At 56.9% G+C, this 20,388-nt stretch overlaps 1 protein-coding gene across 1 annotated transcript in view; it reads left to right on the top strand.

Annotated features, from left to right (window-relative positions):
* The first annotated feature begins 4,781 nt into the window (after positions 1-4,781).
* The window catches only part of CD9 (CD9 molecule), a 35,952-nt gene continuing 20,345 nt past the window's right edge, over positions 4,782-20,388 (top strand). The window contains exon 1 of the mRNA XM_062194752.1: positions 4,782-5,039. Coding sequence (XP_062050736.1) covers positions 4,974-5,039 — 66 coding nt within the window. The 5' untranslated portion in view covers positions 4,782-4,973. The remainder of the gene's footprint in view (positions 5,040-20,388) is intronic.

Below are 20,388 nucleotides of genomic sequence, written 5' to 3'. Positions count from 1 at the left end.
TAATGCAATGAAAAATATTTCCTTAATGTCGCCTAACGCTTAGTCCACACTTAAATTTCTCTGCTCGCCCACTAAGCTGTGTTTCGAGAGCTGGTCTGCCTGGATCGGGATCCGAGAAAGGCCCACACATAGCACCTGGCAGATGTGACCCCCGGGTCTCCTCTACAGGTGACCGGTGTCCACAAGGCTCCCATTTCCCTCTGTCTTTACTTTGCAACCATGTAAGGCATGGGCTACTTAACAATTAAATTTAGAAGCAAATGCAAATCATCGGACGGCATCCATGGGAGCTCCCTGGAACCATGTGATGGCTACTAGGGAAAAGAATGCCATGCGCAAGGCAGGTGTGAGCTTAGGGGAGGAAGAAGCAGAGGCAGGGAGTGGGGTGAGGTTTTGCTGCTGACCCAGGAGGGCGAGGGAGAGAAGTCCTCAGATTCTATGAATGCTGATCTTGGTGTTTTTAGAGATAACTATACTCATTTTCCATTGCTTCTGTCACAAATGACCACAAATTTAGAGGCTTAAAATAACACACATTTATTATTTTACAGTCACGGGGCTGTGCTTCTTCAATTCTGCAGCCTGGCTTCCTCCGCACGTGGCCACGGGTCACTCCAACCTCTGCTTCTGTCATCACACCACCCTCTCTGGCTCTGACCCTGCTGCCCCCTCACAAGAACCCTCCTCCCACGGGGAGAGTCCCCATCCCAGGGTCCCGAGACCCTTTCCTTAACCGCACCTGCAGAATCCCGTGTGAGGTGTGAAGGAACGAGCCCGTCACGGGTTTCAGGGACTAGGACATGGGTATATTGGGGGCCATTCAAGTAGCAACACCCAGCAAGTTCTCAGAGAGCACAACTTGAGTTCCCGGAGGGAGCGGACCCTGGGGAGATGTTAGGAAGGGCAGGCGGGCTGAGTGCTCAGTGGGAGCCTGTTCCCACAGGGCAATTCTGCCAGTGTTACAGCAGGGGCTGGGAGCTGCGGAGAACTCAGAAATCAATCAAATGCAAGCGTGCGTACACACAGGGAGATGATGATGGCTGTCACCCACAGCCCCGTGGAGCAAACCACTGGCACGTTCAAAGGAAGCTTCCCGAGGAGGTGGCATGTGAGGCCAGCAAGAGGAGCAGCAGAGAAGCTTCTAGAAGTGAAGGAGATAAACAACATGGCCACTGGTGTGGTGGCCTGGGAGGTGGGGGCAGAGGGAGGGCACCAGGAGAGCCAGAGAGGTGGGCGTGGCTGATCCTGAGCTCGCCCTGCTCCCTTGTGTTCAAATCTTACCACTAGGGGGAGCACAGGAGCCGATGTGGACCCTGGGCCCACCAGAGATGGGGGGAGAGGAGTTTCCAGAAACAGGGCGCCCTTAGGGCGGGGTGGAGAAGTTTTCCACTCCAGCTCCACAAAGCCTGGAAGGCCTGGCTGCCTCCCTGTGATCTCTGACTCAGGGTCTTACCCAGATTTTCCTCTTCCAGCTAAAGCAAACCATATTTGTTTCCATGTCTCCCTTTCCTGGAACACACACTTCGGCCCTCTAGCGTTGTCAGGGCGGAGGGGACTCTTCACATCTCATCCCAAATGCTTATGTAGAGGTGAGGAGAGCCAGGCCAGGGAGAGGAGGGGACCTGTCCAGAGTAAACCAAAGGGCCAGTGCCAGCACCCTAGTCCCAAGGTCTCAGCCCGCCAACCTCCTGGCTTCTGTGTGATGCTCTGGCGTGACTGTCACAATGGGCAGGCACCAAGGTCCCTGCGGGTTAGCTCATTCAGGACTCACTATTACCCTAAGGAGAACTTTCTGCTGGTAAATATTGGCTGGATTCTTCCCGCCACGAGGCAGGAGCAAGAGATGAAGCTCTTTTTTGACCTAACACCTGACCTCCCAAGACAGCGGGCTCCCATGGACATAGGCACCATTGGGGCATTGTCTGTTGCTCTACCCACCACCCCCACAAGCCTCCCACACTGCGGGGTCCCAGCAGGCCCGTGGCACGAAGCTCAGGGGAGGCTCTGCTTCTGCGTCCGGTCCTCTCCCCATCTCACCACGTGTGGTTTCCCCAGCAGCCAGCAGCAGGTTTCCTGCCTCTGCACACACAGTTCCCTCTGTCCGGCACCTTGCTCGCCGACCCCACCTCCCTAGGTCAGCCGCTGCAGTGTCCCTGGCTCTGCAGCCCCCGGCTCCACTCCTTGTTCCTAGGCTGTGTCTTACCTCCTGCTGAACAAAGATTTAGGAGCCTGTTCTCATCTGTTCATGGGTCCCCCTGCCCCACACCGGTATCCTCCCACGCTCTGTTCATGGAGAGAGGCCGCTTCACGGCATGCAGAATCAGATACAAGCACCCAAGACACTGACAGCAAACGAGCAAAGCTCCCTCCATGACCCGGCTGCTGCTCCTCTGAGCCCCAGCTGTCTCTCCCCTTCCCACCTCATCCCATCACTCAGCTGCCCCAGCCATTGCCCCAGCCTCATTTGCATCCCCTTGTCTCTCACCTTGTCTCTCCACTGCCCTCGGCACACCTTTCATCTCCCAATGCTGCCCCCGTGGCACCCAGAGACAGCTTGCTCAAATAGAGCATCTCAGCTCTCCGTCCAATGTCCCAAAGCTCCGAGCCAGGGGCTGCAGATACCAACAATGGCCTGTGCCCTGCAGGAGCTTCCTGCCTGTCCCCTTCCTATCCACTTCTACCCAAGGAGAACCTAAAATGCAGGTAGGGCCCTACCTGGACACACAGCTCATTACTCATTCCCCTCCCTGAACCCTTCACACACAGCTCATTACTCATTCCCCTCCCTGAACCCTTCACTGGCCGAACTCGCTCAGAGTACAGAGCCCGCGGCTGAGAGACCTGGCACCCATGCCCCGCACCTTCCCCTCCCCACACGCCTCCCACTGTGAGCTCCAGCCCAGACCCAGGCAGCCCCCATCTCAGCCCAGGATTCTCTCTCGACTGTCATTTTCCTTGTGGGAAAGTTAATTCTTCCTGATTTAGAGCTAAAGCCCCAGCTCCCAGCTCCCTTGGTCCCCACGCCCACCTGTCACTCCACCCATCACCTTCCTCCCATTCCTTGCTGCCTGCCACCACCCGAGGCACCACCACTGCCACTACTAATTGCTCTCCAACTGCCTGGAGGGCAGAACAAGATCTCATCTACTTTCCCAGCTTCTATAAAATACCTTCACATATACCGGAAACATGTATTTGAATGGTTCAGTCAAGGAGAGGAGTCTAGCGATAATATAGAGATAATATAGAGACAAAGCAAGAGCTACAATGCGATACCAGGGGCTGCTTCCAGCGCGTGGAATTTCTTGAGTCCTTTTTGCTTCTTAGCATTTTCTGGTGTTTTTTGTAATGAGTAGGCTTTGCCTTGGTAAGAACAACCAATGGTCATGGGAGCCTCATTTCTTTTTTAAACATTTACTTATTTATTTGAAAGGCAGAGTTACAGAGAGGCAGAGGTGGAAAGAGAGGTCTTCCATCCACTGATTCACCCCCCAAATGGCCACAATGGCCGGAGCTGCACCGAGCCAAAGCCAGGAGCTTGGAGCCTCTTCCGGGTCTCCCATGGGGGTGCAGGGACCCAAGGGCTTGGCCCATCTTCTAGGGCTTTCCCAGGCCATAGCAGAGAGCAGAATTGAAAGTGGAGCAGGCGGGACTCGAACCAGCGCCCTTTTGGGATGCCGGCACTGCAGCTTTACCCACTTGGCCAAAGCTCCAGCCCCGGGAGCCTCATTTTGGGGGGAAAAAAAAAGTGCCAACAGGGCTCAAGGGTCTCCAAAAACCAAGACTCTCCTCACCCCGCCCTGAGAAGCAGGAAAGGTGTGTTGACATTATGGGGTCATCACGGTCCTTCCAATGAAGGGGGCAGGGTCGGGCCAGGTGGAGGCAGAGCAGGGGTGAGGAGAGGCATGGCAGAAAGAGGAGTGTCATAGCAGGGCCCTGAGCGCAAGGTGAGGTGTCTCCCCTTAGGTCACAATGTGGGGAGCTGCCGCAAGTTTCTGAACAGCCGGGAGCCGGCTCAGAGCTGGTCGCCGGGAGCATCCCACAGGCAGCCGTGCGCAGCTCTGGGAGACCCGAGCGGGAGCGCGTGGAGGAGTGGAACAGAGACGTGGCGACCACCCTCGCCTTCCTGCAGGGCATCCACACCACAAGCCCCGGAAGCAACCTGGGCTGCCCGACTCTACTCGATAAACGATTTCCACAAGCCCCAGGTGTGCTCCCACCGGACTAGAGGACTGCGAGCTTCTAACACCGCCTCCTGTTCCACCTGGTGTGCCAAAGAACAAGTTCATCGCCGGGGGGCCTGCGAGGAGCCGTCCGAGGGGGAAATAAAGGCAGGCAGCGACCCTCAGGCTGCAGCAGGCGCAGCAGGACCCGCGGAGACCCCTCAGGCTGGAGCCCCCGCAGCAGGACCCGTGGGGGCAGGCGGCCGTGGGGAAGGGGCCTCCGGCTCCCGCCGCCCCGCCGAAGGCACCCCCAAGTGCAGCGCCAGGCTGGGGACCTCCGGAAGGGCAGGGCTACCCGTACAACCCCCCGGTAACAGGGGCAGGGGTGGCGGCCGAGGGAGGCCCGGGGCAGAGGAAAGGAGACGGGGAAGTTGGGAGGGCGGTGGCGGGAAGCAGAGCAGGGGCGAGGCCTCGGGGAGCCGCAGACTCCCGGCCTCGAGGACCTGGGCTGGGCGGTGCGGGGCGTGGGCGGGGCAGGTGGGGCCGGGAGGCGGGCTGGGCGGGGGCGGCGGCCCCGGCACATGCGCAGGGAACCCGCCGCGCGCCCTAAGGAGTGGCACTTTTTTAAAAGTGCAGCCGGAGGCCAAGCAGCAACCTCCAGCCACTCCGTCCTTTGCCGGGTTCCGCCAGCCGCAGCCCCAGCCGCAGCCCCAGCCGCAGCCGCAGCCGCAGCCCCAGCCCCAGCCGCAGCCGTTCGCGTTTCCAGGCCCACCCCCGGTCAAGCCAGCCAAGGCCCCTCTATTCAGCATCATGCCGGTCAAAGGAGGCACCAAGTGCATCAAGTACCTGCTCTTCGGATTTAACTTCGTCTTCTGGGTGAGTGCGCGCTCCTCTCACGGGCCACCTGTTTTGGGCCCCCAGCCCCTCGGAGGGAGTCAGGGGCGCCACGGCGGCCGGCACTGCCCAGGCTGGGCGGGCGAGAGGGCCCTGCGGCTGCCAGCTGGCACCTCGGCCCCGGGCGCGCGGGACGGGCCCGTCCGCGAGCGGCTCTAGCGAGCCCGGGCGTGCCGGCCGCTCGCGTCCCTCTCCTCCGCGCACACTGGAGTGGAGTTTGGATGTGCTCCGTGGGAAAGGCGGCGGGGAGAAGCGGGATACCGCTCTCTCGGGAACTCAGAGCCCTGGGCGGGGAGGACCGGCGGGCAGTGCAGTTGGTGGCCGGGTGGGGTCCACCGTGGGAGCGGGCGCTCCGAGGACTCCGCGGTGCGGACACTGCCTCTACGCCTTTGCACAGTGCCGGGGACCCGGGACCCGGGGCCTGGGTGAGAGCCGAGACCCCGGGCCCCCTCGGGGAGGGACCGCGCGGCCCCATTCACCCAAGATGGGGCTTGGCGCCGCCGTGCGAGCGGCTGCGCTCCCTTGCAGCAACCTGAAAGACGAGCTTGGCTTGATTTTGTTTTCCGAGGGCGATAAGCATCTTAACTGGAGAGAACTCTGGGAGAGTTGGGGAGGAAAGTAGGAGCCGATGCCTATCGCCGGCGCCTCCAGTGCGATGAGTCCCGGGTTTTGGCACTTCCGGCCGGGGATCAGGTGCCTGGGGCTGCCTGCCCGATGGCCAGGCAGGGCGCTCACCTGGAGAGGTCATCCGGGCAGGACGCCCCGGGCACACCCACTGGCTATCAGAAGCAGTGAAAAAGGAGTGTGTCCAGGCCACACCTTTTTCCCTTGGGGGATGCAGGGACTTTTGTGTCCTGGTCCAGAGCCAATATCCCTTACACACAAATGGACCGCATTTGCCCCGTCTGCAGGCTGGAGAGGGTTTGGGAGGGCAGTTCCTGCAGCACTCAGGAGAGGAAGCTGGAGAGGGCAGAGACTGGGACCCCAGAAATGCACTTCTTCCCCTGGAGCAAATGACTGCTCCCCTGGGCCCTGGGGTAGACGCCCTAAGCTCTGACCCTCTGCAAGCTGAAGGCGCCATAGCAAAGCCGTTTTGCAGCCTGCTGAGCCTGACTTGCCTTCGGGAGGGTCTGCACGCCCAACACACCCTACTGAGCATAGCACATAGGTGTGCCCTTGCCCTACCCTAGGCAGCTTCAGGGAGGCCCTGCCCTGGGGGGAGGGGGGCACCCCCTCCTACTGGTGTTACCTACAGCCAGCCAGCTGCCAGTCAGCTTCCGCCTCTCCCCAAGTCCGCCTCTCCCCAAGTCCGTGTCCCAGAAAAGAATGTTTGAAGGAGCCCCACCCCACCCCACCCTCGTCATTTGAGGAGCTTTACCCTCTGCCCTGCCAGTCATTGGTTAGCCCTCGGCTGCTGGCTTAGATTGCCAGACTCTGCACCCCCATCGGCCCCATGGCACACGTGGGAAGCTGCTGGGAGTCTTGCAGGACCCGCAATCTGTCAAGACTGCTTCCAGCCTGCCACCCCACTCGAATTCACAGCTCCCTGCCTGGGCTAGGTGCTGCTGGTTAGCTCTGCTGGCCGAAACAGGGCTGACTCATGCTGGAAATGTTTGGGTTGAGAGTTGGGAGTGGCGCGGGAGCTCTCCTTCACAGTGAGGAAGCAGAGAACCAGATGCTGAGTGGGTTTGCCCAGGATCCCAGAGACAGCGCCACTGCCGTTAACCCCTGGGTCCCTTCCTCTCCTTCCGTCCCCTGCCAAGCCCGTCACCTGCCAAGCCCGTCACCAGGAGATGAGCAGCAACCACACTTTCCTGAGTACTTATTGGTCATTTGTCTTGTACTGGGGTCCCTGCAGAGGTAACGCCCTCTTCCCCTAGATGATGGTGGTGCACTTTGTGTTGTGTTTTGCAAAGTCCTTTCTTTTCCCAAACAGCAGGAAGTGTCATCCCCCCTTTACTGACAACCAGGGAACTTGGTCCCCAGAGAAGTTAAGTGATATGTTCAGGGTCATGTGGCAGGAGCATATCAGGTTAAGTTATTTTACCCAGCTGGGTGGGAATGCAAGACAGTGGGATGAAGCTCCCCCTTCCTCCCAAAAAATTATTTTCCAAATTTTTACTTGAAAGGCACAGACAGAAGTCCCATCTAGAGGTTTATTCCCCCAAATGTCTGCAGTAGCTTGGGTTGGTCTGGCCTGATGCTAGGAGCTGGGAACTCCTCCCAGGTCTCCCACGTAGTAGCAGGAATCCCATTGAGCTGTCGCTGCTACCTCGCATGATCTGCTTTAGCAGGAACACTGGAATCAAGAGCCAGAGCCAGGAATCAAACCCAGTACTCTGATGTGTGATGCAGGCGTTTTAACTGCCAGGCCAAACAACAGCTCCAAGACTCTTTTAAGGAAATCTAGGATCTAAGGAGACTGCTTGGATTATGATGATGTCACCACTTCCCTTTCTGTTCCAAGACCAGGGATTTATATCTTGGTATTTGGAAGCCGGTATGGGTCTTGAAATGCAAGAGTTGTGAGGCCAGGAGCCCCCCACGTCTCCTGTACTGAGGATGCTGGGCACAGGCGATGCGGCGGTGTGGGGTCTGGCGGGGATGGAGAGAGAAGCCAGCCCCAGCGGCAGTGGGAAGGTTGTGGGGCCGCCTGGGTCGTTGTGCCTCTGTCTGGCCCTGCTGTCAGTCCTGAGGATCCCTCCGTGACAGCTGCGCCTGTGCAGTCAGCCCTCCCCATGTCCGGTGTCTGATGCCCACGGCCAAACCTGCAATCAGTCTGTTTTTCCAGCACCCTCAGAACCAAACCTCCTAGCTCTATTTTGGTTGTTTCTGCATTTCCTTCAGCCCTCCCTGCCTGCCAACCCCCTGAGAAACAGTCGAGAGGGAAAACATCTTCCTAGTGTCAGAGTGATAAACAACGCCGTTCAAGCTGAATGGGGGACCAGGGCTAGGGCTACCCAAGGGATGTGCCATCCCCATTCTATCCCCAGATTCTAAGTCTGCACAGTGAGGGCTTTCTACCTTCTTCTTGGAGCCCTTTAGGATAAAGGAGGGGAAAAGTTGGCTGAACTGAGTGAGCCCAGTTCCTTGTGCTCTACCTCCTCCGCTCTGCTCACCGTGGCTCACCCCTGACCCTCCTTCAGTGATGGAAATAGCAGGGGGGGTCTCTTTCCCAAGAAATGGTATCACCTGGACCCAATGAGAGACGTGGGCTCTGTCCCCAAACCTGTGCCCCGGAACTCGGTTTCCCCATTTGTAAAACCAACGAACAGGTTAGAACATCACCCTCAGCCTAGAAGCTAACCCCTGGAGCAATAGGACTTTCACACCCACCCCCAGGTGGAAATCAGGAAATGGAAAGATCTGTGTTTTCAAGACTCATCCTCCCAGCATCACCGCCCCTGACTTCTGCCTCTGGAGCAAGAACCTGGTTCCTGTGTCTCTTTCCTGTTACCTCTCGGTCCCCTCTACTCGCCCTGGGCGGGCTCTCTGGTGGTGTTGTCAGTGCCCATGCACCTTGGCCCTCTGGTGCTCAGCGTCTCCCCAGGCATTGCTGTGGCGGCTCAAGAATGCGGGCTGTGCCCTTGGCCATGGTAGCCTTGCACAGGGTGGCCTGGGAGAGTACTCCACAGGGTGGAGTGGAGAGCAGCCTCTGACAGATGTGGCAGTGGGAGCCACAGATGCAGCCAGGAGCACTTCCGCCCTGCACCATGCCTCCCTTCTTTGCCACCTCTTCCTGCCCCTGCGCCAGTCTTCCTGAACGTAAAACTGCCCCCAAAGAGAAGCCGTGAGGCAGCAGGATTCGGAGCCTGGGCAGGGTATGGATGAGCAGGGTGGCGCCGGCCACAGCCCCTCCCTCTGGCTTGCTGCTCCTGGCAGAAGCCGCCTGACTTGGAGGTAGGGGCTGGGCCAGTGTGGACTATGGGGCAGTTGGCTTCCCTCCTCTGGCGCCCAGACAGCCTGGGCCGCTGCTGAGCCGGGCTCTGTTTGTACTGAGGCTGGCAGGTTCCAGCAGAGGTGAGTTGAGGCCAGATGTCTGCATCTGGGAAGGACAATGAGGCTTTTGCCTGCTCAGGCTCTCTCCCCAAACGTCTGGCCTTCTGATCTGGTGGTAGCAAGAGGATTCCTCCTGCACACTCGGTTTCCCTCCCTCACCCTCTCCACCCCTTTCTTTTTGAGTGACCACCCCCAAGCACCTTCCAGACCCCACACTTTTATGCCCAAAGAAAGCAGCTGCTGGTGCAGCCCCAAGTCTGGCACTGCCTGCATAGGAAACTGTCACAGGCCACCCCTGCCCAGAGCCCTTACGCTGCTAACTGAGCCTTTCTTCCGTGTCTCATGGTCCCCATAAATCATCGTTGCCACACCTTCCTTTGGGTGGGAGCCCTCCAGCTTTGCACTCAGAGCTGTGTGTCCTGTGTGTGTTTTGTCTGTTTGCTTTCCCGTTCTGTTTTATGAGGAGGTGTGGCCTGGGGACTGGGCACACAGTGCAACTTAATAATACCTTGGGTTTACAAGAGCGCTTTCTCTCCCAAGCAACACGGCCCCTCATATTCTTGCCTGGGTGCGGCTGGCCCGGGGTGGGGGGGTGGGGGGCCTGAGGTTGCCGCCGGCCATGGCCTCCGTGGGCGCCTTGTCGGCAGCCCGTCCTGGACAGACCCGAGTGGAGGAGTTGAGGACGTCCTTTGAGGTTTGGAGCCATGGGCGCCTCCTTGCAGCATTCACATGGTGTCGAGTATGATGCTGTGAGCCACAGTGGCCACTGTCTGCCCTGGAATAGGCTCTTCTTAGTCCGTTTTTAAGCTTCGGTGTTTGAAGACTGACTTCAGACGGCTGGCCTGTCTCAACCCATGGAAAAAACCACGCTGTTCCAGGGGATGTTTTTGCTTTCCATCAAGTAAGGGCATGCAGCTGGGGAGGGCAGCGCCCTGTCCCTGCATGAGAGAATTTTGTAATAATTGTACCCACCCAGTAATTGCGCCCCCCCCCCCCCGAAAATGCTTAGTTGTGGATAGTTTTTAAGGAGTGTGTGCTGCTTCGGAAGTGCGTAACTTTTCTAGGGACTCCTGGGAAAGCGATGGGACCCGCCTCCACGGGGTTATGCCCATTTTTTTGGCTTTCTTTTTTCCTGGAGGCCCATGGACCTCAGGTGGTGAACGCCCCTTTCTGGTTTTCCATGTGATTCCCAAAACTGTCCGCAGTCCCAGCCTTTGGGGGCAGGTGGTCTCACCCTCCTCAGGGGGGCTCCAAGGGGTACTCCTGGGGACACTTGGCAAGAGGCATCAGAAACCCCAAGTTTCCCTGGTCAGATGTGGCCCGGCCTGGAGCACTGCCTCCCCGCCCTGTCCCCTCTGTCCCCCGCCCCCCGCGTCGCTCTCTCAGCTTAATCATTGCCCAAGGAGTGGCTTTGGCTCGCTCTAAGTTTAATGCATGTGCTGTACTTCTGGTCTACCCCAACTGTTCAACTTGATGAGTGTCCAGCTAAGCCCTACCTTGTAGGCTCCTCCTTCCCACCCAGGGGAGACAGATGGCCCTGCCTGACCCGCTGTCCTCCTGCAGGACTTGGGGAAGGAGAAATGTCTCATGGGGATCGATCATTAGGGGATGTGGGCTCCTGAGAAGGCAGTGACCAGCCTGGTTCAGGAACAAGGAAAGACAGCTGACCTAGAGGGCGGCCCGGGCTCATCTGACTCCAGAGAAGGTCCCTGGGGTGACAGGTTTGGGGACCGTGGACTTGAACAGTCAGACCACAGGCTTTTAAGGGTTCTTCTTGCTTAATCCTCTTGCCACACATTGTGCAGAGGAGCAGAAATTGTGGCTGTTGCTGGCTCTGTTAGGAAAGTCACCCTCCGAGGCTTATCCGGTACAGTCAAGGTCCAGGGTGGGGCAGGCCAGTGGCTGGTGAGCTGCTGCCAAGGCCCCTCCAGCACACCGAGCTTCTGGACCCCGGAGTCTGCTCCTAGCTCACGCTCATGGTGCAAACTGCAAGTTGATGTCCAAACACAGAAACGACACAGTGCATACATCATAGGAGGAGGGAACGCGACTGGGGGCTAGAAATACCGTAAAGGGAGTTGGACAGCTCTGTTGTTCCATTCACAACAGATTTCTCCAGCATTTTCGTTAGAACGTCTTTGTAATGTACATTGGTGCAATCTGCCACCCGCTCAGCAGTGAGATTGATTGATTAACACTCTAAATGAAAAGGTCAGCAAGATGGTACCTTCTTGTTTCCTCGTCATCGCTCTTCAAGGTTTGGTGTTGGAATTCACGTCGGCTCTTCCCTCCGAGGTGAATGGTGGCCGTGTGCCGCTTTCCATAAATGCCTCAGATCCGTGGCCCGACTTGGAGGGGGGGAGCCAGGCCCCCTCCCCTCCGCAGCCCTACCCCTAGAAAGGAATGTGCACCCCATACAGGAGGCCCCTCCCCAGTGTCATGTGGATGCCTTCCTTGTGCTGTGGGGCTGTAGATTTAAATCTACTACTGCTGTGACTCAACGTGGTGTGTTGTTATTTTTTCATGGGTTTTGGTTTGGTGGTTTTTTGTTTTTTGGTGTTTGTTTTGTTTGTTTGTTTTTGGAAGGCAGAGAGAGAGAGACTGACACAGAGATATCTTCCACCTACTAGGTCCTTTCCCAAGAATCCACATCAGCCAGGACTGAGCCAGGCTGAAGCCAGGAGTCTGGAACTCAATCCAGGTCTCTCACGTGGGTAGAAGGGACACAAGTACTTGAGCTGTCATTGCTGCCTTCCTGGGGTGTGCAGCAGGAAACTGGATTGGAAATGGAGGAACCAGGACTAGAACCACGCACTCTGATATGGGATGTAGGCAGCCCCAGCAGCAGCTTAGCCACTGCACCAGACACCCACTCCTCCCCTCACCAACCAGCCACCCAGCACTGCCAAATGGCTTATTTTTTTTTTTTTTTAAGATTTATTCATTTGAGAAACAGAGAGAGAGAGAGTCAGAGAGAGAGAAGGGGAGAGAGAAAGGGGTCTTCCACCCACTGGTTCACTCCCCAAGTGGCCACAATGGCCATACCTGGGCCAATCCAAGGCCAGGAGCCAATAGCTTCTTCTGGGTCTCACACTAGGATGCAGGGGCCAAGAACTTAGGCCATCTTCTACCGCTTTCCCAGGCCATCGGCAGAGAGCTGGATTGGAAGAGGAGCAGCCGGGACACAAACCGGTGCCTCTTCCAGCCTCAGAAAATCTCTCTAACCTTTCTTCCCCTCCAGCCAGATTGTAGCCCTGACCCCCTAGATGACCCTTTAGAGACCTGAAAACTCACTGTGCCTGGAAATGAGATTCTCTCCTGGTGGCGGGGAAGGACACTGCTTTTCAATGGGAAGCTGCAGTCCCACGTCACAGCTGCCTCCAGGACTTGCGCTGTGTCTCAAGAGCGCATGCGCGGGGCTGTAACAAGAGGCCCATGGTTGTGCCTTCTTGTGCCCTCTGCCCTTTGCTGACTGGTGGTGCTGTGGGGAAAGGGCAGAGGCTCTGGGCTGCACTTGGGGCCATTCCTCTAGGGGAGGCAAAGACAATGGCCATTTGACGGCCGCCAGTCCTCCTGCCTGGGGCCACAGTGGCCAATGGGCGGGGGCAGCGGTAGGAGAGCCAGCGTGAGAAACCGTGCCAAGGGGCTCTGCAGAAGTCGTTTCCCACTCTGATTTTCTGGGCAGTGGAGCGAGGGTGTGGCAGGCGCTGTTGAGACGGAGGCTGGTGGGAAGAAGCCCCAGCTCTCTCTGTAGGTGGCTCCTCTGAGACAGGCCAGGTGGCCATTGCAGATACCTACCCTCTCTCGGGCCTTCCAGTATAGAAGGCCCCAGTTTTGAAATGAATAGGAGGGAGAAAGGGCAGAAGGGGAAAATTCTGGCTCTGGAATAAAAGAAACGATCAAAAAGACAAACGGCAAGGTAGATCCAGCCTCCGCTTGGGGTGCCCGCGGCCCACATCACAGTGCTTCCAGTCAAGCTTGCTGCTAATGTGTGTGCCCAGCAGACAGCAGAAGATGGCCCAAGCGCTTGGACTCCTGCCACCCTTGTGGGAAACTGGGATGGAATTTCTAGATCCCTGGCTGTTGCTAGCATTTGAGGAGTGAACCAATGGATAGACGATTCTCTCTCTCTCTCTCTCTCTCTCTCTCTCTCTGTATGATTCACTTATTCTACCCTTCATCTTAACAAAATACAAATAGTTCACTAGATGTTTGCGAACGTGGAGTTTGCAGTCAGACGGTTCTGGGTTCAAGTTCTATTTCTGCCATGTGATATAAGACAAGCATCTTAACTTCTGTGTCCTGGTTTTCTCATCTAAAAAGTTGAAACGAATATTTCCTACCCCGTGAGCCTGTTGCAAAAATTAAAGCACTCGGGTGAAGTGGTTGGATGGAGTGTGGACCGTAGATAGCAAATGTGTGTGTACTTGCTAACTGATAGCGAAGAGATCCATAGTGAAAGTGGCAGACGGACAGGAGAGGGGATGGGTTAGACCCAGGAGTTTGGGGATCAAGGCCCTTGCCCCTGCTGGCTGGGGCTCGCTGTGTCCTGCAGTGGAGGCGGCAGGCAGACCACCGAGCAGAGCTGGGCATGTCTTGCTTACGTGGGCTTGTCAATCGGTGTACCCCGTGGCATTGTTTGAAGGCCAGGAAGAAGGGACCCCGCTCGCCTCATGAGCTGCTCTAAGCGGTTTTCCAGATGGAGTAGGCTCGGGCTGCCCACGTGGCCGAAGCGTGTGAGCGAGGGTGGTGCACACACAAGCGCCAGACGTCTCAGCGTGCACAATGGAAAACAAATGTGTGGTATCCTGGAATCCAAGACTAAACATCCCCCCTGCCATAGTTCCCCACGATTCGGGTTGCGATGAGAGCAGCTGCTTTCGGCAGCAAAGGGATTTATTTCTGGGCCGGCCAGCGGCTGCAGGGCAGGCAGTGGAAACTTAAAAGGAGATTTCTTGTTCAGACAGAGGCTACCTTGGGGAGGGGCCCTCCCAGCCAGCCAGTCTTTGACATGGGCCCCTAACATGAGTGCGCCCCGTGAGCCCGGAGACCGAGCAAGGGCTCTGCTTTTCAAATGGTGCTTTGTTCCCGGTGCCACAAGGATTTCTCAACTCCTGAACTTGTTCAGACCAGGTGGCTGTCCGATTTCCATAAAGGTAGGCTGAGGAAACAAACGCTTACCTGGCCCTTCCTCCCCTGCCACGCCCCAGAGTGCACAGAGCTCCTCCCTCCTCCACGGGGTGAGAGGCCCGCAGTCGAGTGGCTGCGATCTGTGCCTGTCATTCGCTCTGGCTGCTCACTGGGATGGTGCTCAACCCTTCCCGGGGAAGAAGGCAGAACGCACAGGTGTCCAAGGCTTACAAAACAGCAAATCTCCCAGAAGCCTCTCATGCATTGCATGCCTGTTACTCCTAACGGGTATGTCCCCTGCAAGGGGCCAGGCTCCAGCCTTGAACTTCTTTTTTAATTTATTTTATACTTTGGATTTTTTTTTTTCACGTTGAATGGTATGGAGTGGTGGGGAGCAAGTACCATAATCTCTGTGTTTAGGGTGCTTTGTGGCCATGGGCAGAAGTCTGGCTCTCCAAGCACCTGGCTTCTCACGGCCAGGTCGGGGGTGGTTCTGGATCCACTTCCCGACTCCCAAGCCTGTTGCAGGTGCTATGGGAGAGCTGTGTGTAGTAGCGGGAGGCCCTAACCGACCCAGGATACTGGGGGTGGGTCAGGCAGCACATTAGTGCCTCTCCTTAGCCTCAGCATATAAAGGTAATGCTGTGGCCCTCTCAGGGCCTTCGAGTTGGTGAGCGAACAATGGGATCGGTAATGCACAGTTCTTACTGTAGGCCTGGCTCCCCGGAAACAGCTTGTGTGCTGGCCTCTGCTGCCCTTCTCCTGCCTGGCCTAGGGTTTCTCAGATACAGAGCTTGCCCCTCAGGTTGGTGGTCATCGTGTCCTCTTGCTTCACACCATATCACACGGGATTGCTCAAGCTGAACTCTCACCCCTAGGCCCGTGCCCTTTCTAACACAAGCAGGGGCCTTACCATTCCATCTGTTTCCAGAACGCTCACTTCCAGCATCTTCCCAGCCTGCGGCAGGCGGGTAAGAAGTACTAGTATTGCAGCCCTCTTGGAAATGCCCCAAAAGCATGCCTCCCTGGGTGGAGCTGAACTTGGACTTGAGCTTGCTGTCGAAACTGAAAGGAAAAATCTATTTTGCTCCCAAACCAACACAGGTGGTCTCAGCACTTCTTCAGTTCACACCTTGTGGCTCCCACAAGGGGATTGAGTACTCTCATCTAGAACATTCTGGACCCTTAGAACACCCAGAAACCAGTTCCCAGAAAGGGACAGGATCGAAGCCACCTTTGCTTCTGTGTGGACCCTGGGTAGAAAATCAGAGGAAGTGGGAACAGGCCCTGTAGGGTGCATCTCACCCGCACCACCACCACCACCTCTCCTAGCCTCAGCAAGGGGAGAAAGAGAGCAAACCTAAGGGAGGAGCTGGTGGTCAGAACCCCCGGCCCTCCCCTAGCCCGCAGCCGACACCCTCAGTCTAAATCACAGTCGACAAGCAGCAGCAAGTAAAGGAACCCTCATCGCCAGGTTTAGGTTTAAGCCAGAGCATTTTGCCAAGTTCAACATGTCCAGGCCTCTCTCCTTTCTTAGGAGGTCCCATCCACCCCTGGGGCGGTGAGGAAGCACAGGGTGGGAAGAGGATTGCTAGATTGCCTGGTCCTCTGGGTGCACCTGCTTCTGTTCGAGCTCCACCTCTTTGCTGGACGTGTCTTTGTGAGTGGGTTACATCTCTGAACCCGATTCATCTATAAAATAGGGGTGATGAGAAGATGGGATGAGACGTTCCCTATGTAAACCACCTCCCATAGTGTGTGACAGCCATCAGCCTTCACGGATAATAGTTGCTGCCATCATGATTTTTGTGGCCATGACGTATTTTCCCGTTTCCTTTGCCAGCATTTGGAGGGGTTGATAATAGGCAGGAAAGCCTGTCCAAAGTCAACACAGCAGCCAAGATAACCTTCAACTTGTCTAGCAGCCTCTGCATGTATTCTCTTAAAAAAGCCCTTTCATCCTGGAGCTTGGGCTCCCTGGAGGAAGAGGGTCCGCTCTCATGTGTTAAGCAGCCTGGCCTAGGAAAGCAAGGGGACGTGTGTGCCAGGTTGTGGGGGCCTCTCGCAGGCCCCCTTAGTCATTAGGGCTTCTCTCTCTCTCTTTTTTTTTTATTTTATTTTATTTTTTTATTTTTAGCAGGCAGAGTGGACAGTGAGAGAGAGAGAGAGACAGAGAGAAAGGTCTTCCTTTTTGCCATTGGTTCACCCTCCAATGGCCGCCATGGCCGGTGCGCTGCAGCTGGCGCACCGCGCTGATCCGAAGGCAGGAGCCAGGTGCTTCTCCTGGTCTCCCATGGGGTGCAGGGCCCAAGCACTTGGGCCATCCTCCACTGCACTCCCAGGCCATAGCAGAGAGCTGGCCTGGAAGAGGGGCAACTGGGACGGAATCCGGTGCCCTGACTGGGACTAGAACCCAGTGTGCCGGAGCTGCAAGGATTAGCCTGTTGAGCCACGGCGCCGGCCTGGGCTTCTCTTTAAATTATGAATGTACTTATATATTTGAGAGACGGAGAACTCCCATCCAACAATTCATTCCCTAAATGCCCGCAGCAGCAGCTATGGCTGGACAAGAGCCGGAAACTCAATTCTCACACATGAGTGGCAGGGACCTAGCTACTTAGCTCTTGTCTGCTGCTTCCCAGGGAGCTGGAGTCAGGAGCAGAGCCAGGACTTGAACCTAGGCACTCCAGGATGGAATGCAGAAATCCCAAGAGGCGGCTCACCCACGGCACTACACGCCCGCCCCTCACTGGGAAGCAGGAAGGTTAACAGGGAAGATCCTGGGCGGGGGTTTGGGGGGGGGGGGGAGGGACATTTGGGAGCTAAATGTAAAATGTATGTTCCAGCTTGAACATCACTGCGGCTTCCTGGACCCCATGCTTCCTCCCCCTTCCCTCCCTCTCTCTCCTCACCCTTCTCAGCATCCCAGGGCTTTATGACGGTGGGTGCCAGCATACACCACCCCCCACCCCCGCCCAGAGCTCAGTGTAGTGTGGCTGGGAGCGCTCCCTTAGCCAGACAGTGAGAAAGCTGACACCTCCCACCCAGGGCTGCTTTTCAGTAAAGGCATAGAAAGCTATTCCCGCTCCAAAGAGCTCATGCCTGAGCTTCCTTGTTCCATATCCAGAGCCATGGGTCTGATCACAGACTCGAGGGTGTGTCAGAGTCACCTGGGGCGACCTGTTCCCTGTAGAGTGCTGCCCCACCCCGTCCACTGAGTAAGTCCAGGTGTGCAGGCAGGTGTGCAGGTCTGACAAGTTCCCGGGTGCTGCTGCTGCCGCCGGAGGCCAGGGCACCACACTCTGAGACCAGGGGCTGCACCTGCCCAGCCAGTGCCCAGGATGACCACGTAAGGGGGCTTCGGTTCTGTAGAGCTGCAATCCCTGGAAGCTCGCACCTCATCCCCAGGAAGACTGAAGCTAGCCCCATGCCCTCGCCTTGTCGGGAGCTTCAAATTCTTTATTTGCTAAGGAGACCCAGTCCTAGTGGTTTTTTCCGCTGATGAGCATGGTTTTGTCGTGGTCTCACTGGAGGGGACCGAGGAGGGGGAGACTGCAGGGCTTCTGGTCTTGTCCCAGTGGCTTCACCCTTCCAAAGACAACAGCCCTGGCCTTAATTTGAAGTTGAAGGGAGGAGGAGGGAGAGGATTGGAGGAGGCCTCAGGGAGAGGGATCCTGTTTGTTCTTGCTGGCGACTGCCAGGCCCAGCCTCCTGACTGGTGAATCAGCCCGGCCCAGGCTTGGCATTCGGTGGCAAGCGCGGTTGCCGTGACAATGGGTGAGGCCGGGTGGCCCGACTTGTTTTTGAAGGATGAGGCTTATGTAGACACAGAGGGCCTTCTCTCCACGCCTGTGACTTTCTTAAAGCATGGCTGATGTTTGGGGGCCCAGCAATGGCTGGCGAGGGAACCTGGCCGCGTCCTCAGCTCTCGGTCCGCCGGGGACTTCCTGGCTGCTGCTCTGTCCCTCTCGTCCAGCACGGGAGACAAATACAAACAAAAACCGCTGCTACGTACGCATCTCGCTGGAGGAGGAAATTAAGGGGTGAAGGTTGCCCTTTCCTGCCCGGCCCAACCCAGGAAAGCCCCAGCCTCTGTTATCTGCCGTAATAACTGCTTTCCTCAGAGGGCTCTGCTGGAGAGGTAGGCTGTGAGCCCAGGGCAGGCCAGGGCCTTGGGTCTGAGCCAGCAGCCTCCCTGGGACACGCCTTGCCCGCGTGCCTGCAGCCATTCCTGGCGGGCTTTCGTGTGCTCAGGGAGGTCGTTTGTGGGTGCGAGGAAAGTAAATTTATCCTTCGCCTTACACTCACACTGACTCTCACAGAAGCCAGCAGACAGGACCCCGGTGTCCCAAGCCTCCCTCGCCTGCCCAGCTGTCTGCACGAGGCCCGTGGATCATCCCGGCGTCGGCTCGTGTCTCCCTGAAGGGTGATGACAGCGGTGGTACCCATGGCGGGGATTCCGCCGCCAATGATGGTCGTGATCGGTTTTTGCCTTCAACACCTGGCTTGCTAGAGAACTTTCTGGTTTGCCCTCAGAGCGTTGCCCATGTCACCTCATTGAATCCTCACTTTGTACCTGGGTCGCAAGCAGGATAGGTAGCACCGACCATGTTTCTTTTTTTTTTTTTTTTTCTAAGATTTATTTATTTATTTGAAAGTGAGTTACACAGAGAGAGAAGGAGAGGCAGAGAGAAAGAGAGAGATCGATCTTCCATCTGCTGGTTCACTCCCCATTTGGCTGCAATGGCCAGAGCTGAGCCGATCTGAAGCCAGGAGCCTGGAGCTTCTTCTGGGTGCAGGGGCCCAAGGACTTGGGCCATCTCCTACTGCTTTCCCAGGCCATGGCAGAGAGCTGGATTGGGAGTGGGGCAGCCGGGACTTGAACCAGCGCCCATATGGGATGCTAGCGCTACAGGCAGCAGCACCACACCATAGCTCCGGCTCCCATATTTATTTCCAAAGGAGGCCCCTGAGGCACCGAGGGGCTCAGGAGAATACTGAGTATCATGGCACTCCTGGGTGACCGCACCCAGATCAGAGCTCAGAGCTCCCCTACCCACCAGTGCAGTGCCTCTCGGCAAAGCAGGACAGTGGAATCCCTTAGGAGCCCAGGCAGACCTGTGTTTGGAATTCTCCAGGTGGCTCTGACACACCCACCCACATGGAGCGAGGCCGTAGGCTGCTTGGCCTTGCTGGGAACGGGGGCAGTGGGCGGTAGCAGGCCTCCTCCTCCTCTCGCTGTCTTCCTGTTACACCACCTATCCCAGACTGAAAAATGTACAGTGTCTCGCTGGCCACCACTCACCGGAGTAACCAGATAGCCAGTGCTTTTCCAGGACGATGGGACTAGGCAAGAAGGCTCTCCCTTCTCCCGACCCCATTCACTCACCACCGCCCGTCCCCAGTCCCTGTGTGCAGCCACCTGGATTCTGGTGCAGACCTAAAGGAGAAGTCAGCACGGAGAAAGAGCCACTGTCCACTTCCTGGGCTTTGTGAGCTGAGTGGACAAAGTGCTAGTGAGCAACTATTTAAAATTAAAAAAAAAAAAAAAAAAGTGTGGCCAGTCAGGTCCTGTTATAGAAGAGGAGGCTGGGGGGAGGGCAGCTTACCTCCCAACTGTTTGCCAAGAAAAGATTTCTCTTGGAAGTGGTGTTTGTCCTGTAGGCAAACATGGTTCTTTCCTGCTGAGAGATAGGACACAGCGGCCGCCCCCACCCCGACCCCACACACACCCGAAACTTCCTGTTGGTTCAGGCAGCTCCTCGGCCCTTCGTGGCCCCTCCCCATCTCTGCCGCCTTCTGTAAGAGTTTCTGCCCACATACAGGCCTGTTGTGCGCGCATGCACACACACACACACACACACACACCCGCCCGCGTTCTAGCTAGAGCCAGTTTTGCGGACTTGGCACAGGGTCCCCTGAGCTCTCGCGCGTTTTGATGTCTTTCGACTCCAGGTGTGTGTTTCGGTGTTAGATTTCTGGACCTGTCCCTGCGGCAGGATCTGCAGGGTGACTCACTGACACCCTGATCCCCAGGCCTTCAGTCAGTTATGCTTTCGGCGGTGAATCAGCGTGAATGAGGAAAGTGCCCTGTGCACCTCACTTTGGGACAGGACTGGCTTTTCATGACTCAAGCCCCAGATGATCAGGTTACCTGGGTTTCATCCAAAATGGGGCTAGCTAACTGGCTTTTAAGGTGCCT

This window comes from Lepus europaeus, chromosome 6, assembly GCF_033115175.1.
Source record: "Lepus europaeus isolate LE1 chromosome 6, mLepTim1.pri, whole genome shotgun sequence".
Classification (NCBI taxonomy): Eukaryota; Metazoa; Chordata; class Mammalia; order Lagomorpha; family Leporidae; genus Lepus; species Lepus europaeus.
This window is presented reverse-complemented; position numbering and strand designations above follow the sequence as displayed.